Below are 10,176 nucleotides of genomic sequence, written 5' to 3' on the forward strand. Positions count from 1 at the left end.
ATTTCGTGGTAATAGTTCCTTGAAGGCAAACGGAAGGAGACGCTGCATCATTACATGGCAATCATGGCTTTTCAAGCCAGTAAACTTTCCTTCCTTTCTGTCGATACAGTTACGCAAATTAGATGCGTAACCGTCTGGAAATTCCACATCGTTTGAAATCCAATCAAAGAACGCATCCTTTCCCGCTGCATCAAGTCGGTATATGGGAAAAGGAGCCCTACCACTCTCATCAACATGAAGTTCTGAACGAGCACATATATCGACTAAATCCAGTCTTGACTTCAAATTATCCTTTGTTTTACCTTGAACATTAAGGATCGTGTTCATCAGGTTGTCAAAAAAGTTCTTCTCGATATGCATGACATCTAAATTATGCCTTAGTAGATGATCCTCCCAGTATGGCAGATCCCAAAAAATACTTTTTTTGTGCCAGTTATGTAGGTTTCCAACACCATCTACCGGAAAATGCTCATGTCCACCGACGTCTGGCGTTCTTTCTGCACCAAAATCTCTAAGTTGTGTCTTCAAATCTTTCCCACGAATTTCCGGAGGTGGACTGTCAAACACCCTCTTGTTCTTCGTAAACAAATTCCTACTTCTACGATATGGATGATCTGGTGGTAGAAATCTCCTGTGACAGTCAAACCAACACGTTTTCCTTCCGTGTTTTAGTTGGAAAGCATCAGTGTTATCTTGACAATATGGACATGATAGCCTTCCATGCGTTGTCCATCCAGATAACATACCATATGCTGGAAAATCACTTATTGTCCACATTAGTACTGCCCGCATTTGAAAGTTTTCTTTATACGAAACATCGTATGTTTCAGCACCTTGAGTCCATAGTTGTTGCAACTCATATATTAGTGGCTGAAGAAACACATCAAGTGATCTCTTAGGATGCTCTGGTCCGGGAACGAGAATCGAGAGGAACAAAAACTCTCGTCGCAAGCACAAGTTTGGGGGTAGGTTGTATGGTGTAAGAATGACTGGCCATAGAGAATACTGTCTTCCACTCTTGCCAAACGGGCTGAAACCATCAGTACATAATCCAAGGTAGACATTTCTTCTCTCATACGCAAAGTCGGGATACTTTGATTGGAAATGCTTCCACGCTTTTGCATCTGAAGGATGTCTGATCTCACCATCTGTTGAGTGCTCCGCATGCCATCTCATTGGTTGCGCTGTGCGTTCAGACAGATACAGCCTCTGCAACCTTTCCGTCAAAGGCAAATACCACATCCTTTTATATGGTACTGGAATTCTTCCACTCGTATCTTTATAACGAGGCTTCCCACAAAATTTGCATGAAACCCGCTGTTCATCCGCCCTCCAATAAATCATGCAGTTGTCTCTGCATACATCTATTACCTGATACGATAAACCAAGACCAGCTACGAGTTTCTGAACCTCGTAGTATGAGCCAGGAGCTACATTATCTTCAGGTAGAATACCTTTTACATAATCAGCAATCGCATCCACACAGTCTTCAGCCAAATTATAATCCGTCTTAATGCCCATCAATCTTGTAGCAGATGATAAAGCTGAATGACCATCTCTGCAACCTTCGTACAATGGTTGCTTTCCAGCATCCAACATATCATAAAATCTCCTAGCTTCGGCATTGGGTAAATCTTCCCCTCTAAAATGATCATTTACCATCTGCTCAGTACCTACACCGTAATCTACATCCGTTCTAATTGGATCTTCTAATCTAACCGGTGGCTGAGGTTCGCTAGTACTACCAAGTTCATAATCAGTTTCTCCATGATGATACCAAATTTTGTAACTTCGTGTAAACCCACTCAAATATAAATGAGTCCAAACATCCCATTCTTTAATAACTTTTTTATTTTTACAATTAGAGCAAGGACATCTTAACATACCTGTTTTTGCTTCCGGTTGTCGGTGAACTAACCCCATGAATTCGGTTATACCTTGTTGGTATTCTTCCGTAAGCAATCTCGTGTTCGGATCCAAATGAGGTCGATCGATCCAAGAACGAAAATAATTGGAAGAAGACATGTTTTTTATGAATCAAATTCGTGTGTAAAGAAAGTGAGAGGGAGGATGAAGATATGGTGTGAATGAAGAGGAAGAGGGGTGCTTGTATTTATAGGTGAAATCCTGCCGACGGTCCGAGGAAATTCCGACGGAATTCCGATGCAAACGGCTAGTTCGTCGGAATTTCCTCGGAATTTTTAAAATCCCCCAACGGCTCTCCAACGGCTCTCTAACGTCTATAATATTTCCTCGGAATTCATCGGTTTTTTCCGAGGAATACTAGTTTCCTCGGTATTCCGTCGGAATATTCCGACGAAATGTGTTTTCCTCGGAATTCCGTCGGAATATTCCGACGGAATTCCGAGGAAGCAAAATTTTGTATTTCCTCGGAATTGCCTCGGAAATGCCTCGGTATATTCCGAGGAATTCATTTTCCGTCGGATCGTCCGTCAGAATACCGCTGTTTTCTTGTAGTGGTTTCACTGTTAGGAGATTACTCCATGACATGTCTCCGGTACTCTTAATCTTAGTTGCCATCCATATATCTATTATATCGTACATCTCAACACGAGAAGTAAACAAACAAAGCTTTTGCTCTTATCTAGTCATTGATAAAGCGAAAAGATTACAAGAAGCAGGATCAACCGGAAGAGATACACATCCAAACCTCTCTGTTGAAAAATCAAAACATCGTAAGGAATTTCTCGGTCTTTGACAGTCTTGACTAAATCAAAAGAAAGCCAGTAAGTATTTCCATCCGCAGACGTGCCATGTCGGCAGTTCCCTGGAAGTGACCACTCAGTAGTCTCACCAACAAGCCTCCACGAATTAGATGTGAAGTCATATATTTCGTAGTCAACAAGGCATGCTGACATCCAACATGTCCACGATGATACACCCTCAAGATTTTGTACTCGTTGTTGCATGAGGATTTACCAAGAGCGTAGGGTATCGGAACTATATTTGGAATCGAACGGTTTGATAATCCTACTGGTTTCCCCTGAGCATGGATTCCAAACAACCAATCTTTCGTCCATAGTGGTGCATAGGAATAAACCATCGCAGTGACAGACGCGGCGTATATCGACTTCTTTCGAAGAACTAGAAAGAGGATCAGTGAGTCTGAGCTGACTTATCACCTTTACAATGTTATCGCCGTGGAGATCAAGCCTAACTAAGTAGACCCTTCTATGAATTAACATGACAACAAGAGACTTCTTGGCAAGTCTTTCTTCTTTTTTAATAAGAGCGTTCCATCCTTTTGAAGTAGATCGGAGTCGTGCGAAAGAAACCTCTGGAACCCTAGAGAGTATCTCCACAAGCAAATCCTCAGAATGATATTCTATGTTTCTTTTCATCTTTTCTTGTGTTGGAATTTGTAATGTAGAATCAAAGAACCTTAAATCGTAGTCGGAATAGCAAAAGAGAAGTAGATTTGATTTCTAGAAAGAAAAAAAAGGGATCTAATCGATGTGAATGATACTAACTCACGTCTTACATAAGTGTATCTATATTATTTAAGTAGAAGTACACAATGAGATTGTTTGGAAACTTGAATAAGACTATTAAAAAAAATTTAGAGTGTTTGGAAACATGAATTGTAGTCTTTTATAAAAACTTAATTTTGTTTGAAAACAAGGATAATAGTATCAAGAAGAAAAAGAAGGTAATTGGCTCATGTTATTAAGAAAAATTGAAAGTCCATCATATTATAAGAAACTATCTATCTGGATCAGTTTTAAAATATACGAAAATGAGTCAATCTAATTGCATAAAACTTTTTTTCCTAAACTAACCATAAAACAAAATTTAAACTTTATATACATATTTCAAATCAAAATAATAATTCAAAGTTGATTTAAATCAAAAATTGATTCAAAAATATACATATATTCAAAAATAGATTTTTACTAAACTATTTTTCAATAACCATTATAAAAAAATATTGTCAATATATATAAGAAAAATACAATACAAAGCTCAATTTGAAATACCAACTCAAATTATGGTTTTTATATTTCATAGTAAGTTATAAAAATATAATATATGTAATTATTTATATGATGGTACGTATAAAATACTATTAATTATATGATTACTTATATGATGGGACGTATAAAATACGATTAATTATATGATGATAATATACGATATATAATAATGACTAGGGATGGGCTTTCGGGCACCCATACGGGTTTGGTTATGATCGGTTTGCGTTTCGGGTTTTCTAGGTCAAAGATTTCAGTCCTATTATGATGTTTCTTAATTTTGGTTTGAGTTCGATTCGGATCTTTGCGGGTTTGGTTCGGGTTTGGATAACCCATTTAAATTATTTTTAAAGTTTTAAATCATTTTATATTTTAAATTTCTCAAAATCTATAAATAAAATAATATATTACCTATAAATTTGAATAACATATGTCATAATACCTAAGCTTAACATATCAATTGGCTTGATTTAAAATTTTGGATATGAAATCAATAATTATTTTAAGTATTTTTGGTGATTGAGTATACTTTAACTATTTCAGATATTTACTTTTGACCATCTATATATATATATATTTTTTTTCAAGTATTTAAACCAATTTAAAAGTATCATTCTTGATGTTTTATATACGTTAAATCTAAAAATAATTAATATATAAGTATATAAATCTATTTTTAGATAAATTCGGGTACCCGAATACTTCGGTTCGGATCAGATTCGGTTCTCTAAATAACAAAATTTTGAATAATTCAAATATTTAATCAATTTATGTTCGGGTTTAGTACTATATTTTCGGATCGGTATTGGTTCTGTTCCTCGGATTCATTTTGTCAAACCCTAATAATTACATGAAAAATAAATATCAACATATTTTTCAAAATATACATCCGCGCAGGTGCGCGGATCAAATTCTAGTATATAGTTTAAACTTTATCAAAATAAATAGAAATTTTCTTCTTTGTTTTTCAACAAATAGAAATTATCTGTTCTACAAAAAAAAAAAGCTAATTTAATTATTTCCTATTCTTATTTTATAAGGTAATTTTCTTCTTATTCCAAAGATCACTTGTTTGTAAGTGACTTGAATCTCTTCTTCTTCCTTTTATGCAGGTTGGCTTCATTCTCCATTTTAATCACAAGATATTTTCGATTATGGGAAGAAACATTAAACGTGTACACGCTGTAGACTCTGTTAGCTTTACGTTAGTAGTACGGATTTTAAAGAATTGATGGAAGAATACGTATTCTTGTATGAAACAACCATCACTGGATCAAAAATTGACATTCCTCAGGCACAGGTGTGTTGTGATTTTTGTTACATTGGAGATTATAACGGCTTTAGAAGCGTATTGAATCGTAGCATTATCAACAGGAACCAATACATGACCGAATCTCAAGAAACACCAGCCAAGCATTCTCATCTCTCCCTGGACACTACTAATCTTTGATATAACCAAGGAGGGAGAGAGCATAAGTCTCTTTCTAGTTGCATTTTTATGTCATTGTTAACCAAGAATAAAACCACTTTTGATTGGGTGAGAAGAGCCCTGAAATAATAATTTTGTTTAGTTATTGACTTGGCTATTTAGAAAGTAGAGTTGTATTAGAGAAGAAAGGATAGACTCAGAGAATGAATAACACCGAGACAACGATGAAATATTGAGACAACTTGAAGTAACCTTGTCGAGAACCAGGTCTTGTGACCCGGTAAAAAGGGTAAAACAATCATCATCATCAATGAACAGACGAAAAAACTTAAAACTTGAGGTTTGAGTAACTGTATTGTTCTTCTGCCTATCAATGCACTGTCTGAGGTTAGTACTTAGTTTCTATTGCATATTGGCATTTCCATAACCGCCGTCCTTTTTTAATAGAGATATGTAAAAAATTCTAACTCGTTAACTCTCTACTCTTTCTTTCTGTTCCACCACTTTAGCTTCTTCTACATATAGACAAAGTTCTTCTACTTCCTGCTTTTTATCAGTCTCTACTTTTCTGCAACCAAAGAAAATTAAAACATCTCAAAAGTTAATTAAAGTAGCTTCAAAGTTGCAGAGTATGACTTATTAGAAGGAAGAGAATTAACACCAGGTTAATAATGATTGTGCAGCTTAATGGAGGATGAATTTTTAACATACCAATATAGGTAAGCTAAGCTGATTGAAGTGTTGAGGCTGGCTTACTTTCCACAGTAGCACAGTTCTCATTCTCAGACTCGGACTGTTCTTGGGTTTCACCGGTCTTTGATGGGGAAGCAAAGAAGCAATCAGGCAGAGCGCTCTCCAGACTTGTCTCTTGCCTTCTTCACCAATGAGAGAATAAAAGCATTGATGTAACCAGTTTTGAATGTGAAAGCTGATAAGACTTAAGAGGTCCAAAAGGTAATGAGAACTGATTATGCATACCCTGTGTTGAAATGGTTAACATAACCACCTTCTTGGCTGTTTTTATTTTCAGAATCAGAATGAAAATGTCCTGAATCACCATTACCTGCTAAGAAGAAACACAGGGGAAGAAGGTAAGTGGTGAATAACTGAATATAATAAGCTAATATGTAAAGCCAAGTTCCATTGCAGGAGAGATAAGAATAAACCTTCTTCACCGGCGTTTTCAGATCGAAAGAGCATGCTTTGATTGACGCGGGAGGGGTAATGAACAGGGGAGCCAATAGAAAGACTGCGCTGGTGATGGTGAAACGACTCGCTATCCAAATCGGGCAACTGCAGATTGACAAGTCTTCTCCTCTGGAATTCTAATGCTTGTTGTAACTCAGCTTGCTCAGCTTTTCTCCTCATCATTTCTTGTGTGCTAGAAAACATCCTCGGTCCTGGTAGAGCAAACAAAACACGAGACTGAGAGCTCTGATGAAACCATATCCACCACATAAGAGAAGGAATCAAAGGAGAGGAAAGACATGCAACTAACCGAAGTGGCAATCAAAGAGATCCCTTGCGTCCATTCCAGATGGACTCGAACCCGGAGAAAAGTTCCCTCTCTCCATCTGCTGCATCAGTTGTTGCTGCTGCCTCCTACTATTATTTGACAAAAAGGTACCATAAGAGAAGAGATAAAAACAAGACTAGGCGTGTTAGGTGGTTTCAACATACTTTTCAAGGATTCTTCCTTTCTCTTTGTAGGGTTTAACAAGCACGCGTGAGTCGCAGATGAAATGTGGGTTTCCTCTGGCCAATATGATTCTCACAGTCTCAGAGTGGAGAAAAGTGACGAACCCAAACATCCGTTTCTGCTGGTATGGAATCCTAACATCCTGCACTGGTCCAAAATTGCTACAACAAAAAGAACAAACGTAAGTAAATATCAACCAAAGTTTAGATGATGCAAACGCATAACAGCTTTTGATGCAGTTGTGTTTTTGAAAGATACCCAAAGTAGTTGGAGACATCTTCATCTGTGAAGGAGCTGTCAGCTGGAAAAGTCAAGTAAATCTGCTTAGATGCAGAGTTTGATTTATCTCCCATCCCCAAAAACTCATCTCTTTCATGTCGCCCTGGACTACCAAACCAGTAACCCTCATCCCCAAACTGTCCTGCTCCTCCTGATCTGCAAAAGCAAACACCACCAAAAGAAAGCTAAACATTTACACAACAACATCAAAGTAATACAAAGACTTCTTGCACTTGTCCAAGTTACTGAAGGATACCAAATAAACCAAAACCAAGACACTCAGAAAAACATTAGCATGTAAATGTAACACCAAAAGTAGAAAACAATATGTAAAAGACTTCAACGACCACAATGTTAATTATTGGCATCGTCAGGCACCTTAATGATTCAGTAAAGTTATTATAAATGCACTTTTTAATGATTCAACCAAACATGTCTAGAAAATAAACATTATTATTTCAAAAAAAAGGAGGTCCATTTGATGATGATTACCTATGATGAGCGTTACGCGAACCCAAGAGAAAATTAATGCCTTTATCATACGACATTGGAGAGCCACCACTAGCCGCCAAGAACTGCGCCGCGGCCATTCGCTGCCGTTGAGCCAGTTTCATCCTCGCTATCTCCTCTTGCTGTCTGAAATCCGGAGAACCAAACCCACCACCAGGAGACTCAAAATCATCTCCTAAACCAGGAAACCGACAGTAACCGCCATAACCGGGTTCCTCTGACCCGAAACAAACATCGCTCGCAGAGAAACTCCTCTTGTGCAAATGGGCATCGTCATTATCACCGGAGAACCCGAACAGATCCGTGGTTTCGTCGTTGTTGTTGTTGTTCTTAGAAGAAGACTCGTTGAGGAAGGACAAGTAGTTACCGAGTTGCCCCTCATCGACTAAATCGTCACCACCACCATCTGAAGCGAAAAGAGAGGAACTTGCTTGAAACGGACTCGAACCCACGTTAGGGTTGCTACTCCCAGGAGTGTTGTTCAAGGAAGGGCTCCTCGAGAACTCCATAAACGGAGAATGGCGGTGGATGTTAATGGGTCTCGAGATAGGGTTCAACAACGGCGGCGTCGTGCCAGAAGAAGAAGAAGAAGATCCGTTCGAGAGACCCAAAGCGGATTTAGCCTTGAGACAAACGGACTGCAAGAGAGTGTCGGGTCCAAGAGCGAGACGCATCAAGTCTCTCTTGCCCAAGTCCTGTAAGAGCAAGTAGGCTATGATTTTGGAGGCCAAGTCCGGTTCTAGAGTTCGGATCTTTGTGAAGAGTATGGAAGTGGGATCTCCAGGATCCATTCGCGAGATTAAAAATCGTTTCTTTTAGTGTGAGAGATTGAGAGGAGGAGGAAGGAGAAGAGGCTATTATGTTTTTTTTTTGTGTGAGTGGGTTCTTTAGTACTTGCTTGGGTTTATTTATGCGTTTAAATGCATATGTTTTTTTCCTTTGGAGATTTTAGTATATGGTGTTTTGTCTTGTTATGAGAGCATTTATTGTTTTAAAAGAAACTACTTTCGTAATGTGTTACTTTCTTTTCGGGTTCTGTTTTTGATATCGGGTTTAGGGCTTTCAAGTTCGTCGAGGCTCTTTTTAGCAGGATTATAGATTAAAAAAAAAAATTAATTTAATTGAAATTTTTTTGAGAAATTTAATTTGTTTCCTTATTTTGCTTAAAAGTTTGTTACTAAAGATTTGTATTTAATAAATGTGTTTTTCAACAGACCAAGGGTCTCCCATTGGATGCATGATTTACATTTCCTTGTCAAAGATTGGATGCATGATAGAGCCTTACTTTTTGTCGTAGTCAACTATATGTTTACATGGTAAATTTTGTTGTAACACGTTCATATACTTCTAAAGTCTTGCTAAAATTAAATGTTCTTGATTTTGTTAAATAAAACTAATCATTTTAAGTTTATTAAATCTGTCGTTATAATATTACAAATTTGTGATTTTAACCAAATTTATACGATATTTAAATACTTTAGTTCAACAGAAAGTATGTGATCTAAGATTTTTAGATTTTAAAGATCTTATATTTAATTATTTTTACAATTGATGCAAAAAGAAATTAATTTTACAATTACAATATTATTAAGTTAGTGATTTGGAAGATTTTTAATTTATGGATCATTACTCTATAAAGATTGGTATAAAAATCATATATACAATTTATCAATTGAATATCATATGTACGCAAACTATACTTTAAATAGCAAACTGATAAGTCAGTTTAATAAGTTTGTTTGGAAAATATAACTAATCATTTAAAGTTTATTACATTTGTCATTCTAAAATTAATAATTTGTGATTTTAACTAGATTTATCTGATAATTACACAATTTATCGTAATATAAATTATATAATCAAAGAACTTTAGATTTTAAAGATCTAATATTTAATTAATTTAAATTACAATATTATTATGTTAGTGATTTTAGATCATTTTTAATTTCGAATCATAACTCTATAAAGATTAATACAAAAATCATATGTGTAGTTTAACAATTGAATGTCATATGTACATAAAATTTTACGGTAGAATATCAGTTTTATAGGTTTGTTTTAGGGGTGTTCAATCCGGATATCGGTTCGGTTTCGGTTCGGTTTTTTTCGGTTTTCGGTATTTCGGTTAGTAAAATATAACTACCATTTTAAATCCATATTTACTTCGGTTCGGTTCGGTTTATATACCGTCGGTTTTCGGTTTATTCGGTTTTATACCAAAAAATATAATTATTTTGTTTGAGATCATATTATATGAATTTTAGAAT

General features: G+C 36.2%; 1 protein-coding gene across 7 annotated transcripts; it reads right to left on the reverse strand.

Moving 5' to 3' along the window:
- Positions 1 to 5,627: 5,627 nt before the first annotated feature.
- On the reverse strand, positions 5,628 to 9,933 carry LOC103869209 (zinc finger CCCH domain-containing protein 55). Of its 7 annotated transcripts, none has more exons than XM_009147275.3 (8): positions 7,892 to 9,933; positions 7,379 to 7,555; positions 7,102 to 7,281; positions 6,920 to 7,023; positions 6,588 to 6,821; positions 6,400 to 6,487; positions 6,133 to 6,296; positions 5,628 to 5,989 (listed from the first exon to the last, which is right to left on the reverse strand). In XM_009147275.3, exons 1-7 carry the CDS (start codon positions 8,698 to 8,700, stop codon positions 6,146 to 6,148), a joined length of 1,743 nt encoding a protein of 580 aa, XP_009145523.1. In that variant the 5' UTR covers positions 8,701 to 9,933; the 3' UTR covers positions 5,628 to 5,989; positions 6,133 to 6,145. The 7 variants fall into 7 exon arrangements, with proteins under 7 accessions (XP_009145523.1, XP_009145522.1, XP_018514704.1 ...); XM_009147274.3 differs by having other exon boundaries at positions 6,133 to 6,293; positions 6,920 to 7,026; positions 7,892 to 9,923; XM_018659188.2 differs by having other exon boundaries at positions 6,133 to 6,293; positions 6,400 to 6,469; positions 6,920 to 7,026; positions 7,892 to 9,920.
- Positions 9,934 to 10,176: the final 243 nt, after the last annotated feature.

The sequence above is a fragment of the Brassica rapa genome, chromosome A05 (assembly GCF_000309985.2).
Source record: "Brassica rapa cultivar Chiifu-401-42 chromosome A05, CAAS_Brap_v3.01, whole genome shotgun sequence".
Classification (NCBI taxonomy): domain Eukaryota; kingdom Viridiplantae; phylum Streptophyta; class Magnoliopsida; order Brassicales; family Brassicaceae; genus Brassica; species Brassica rapa.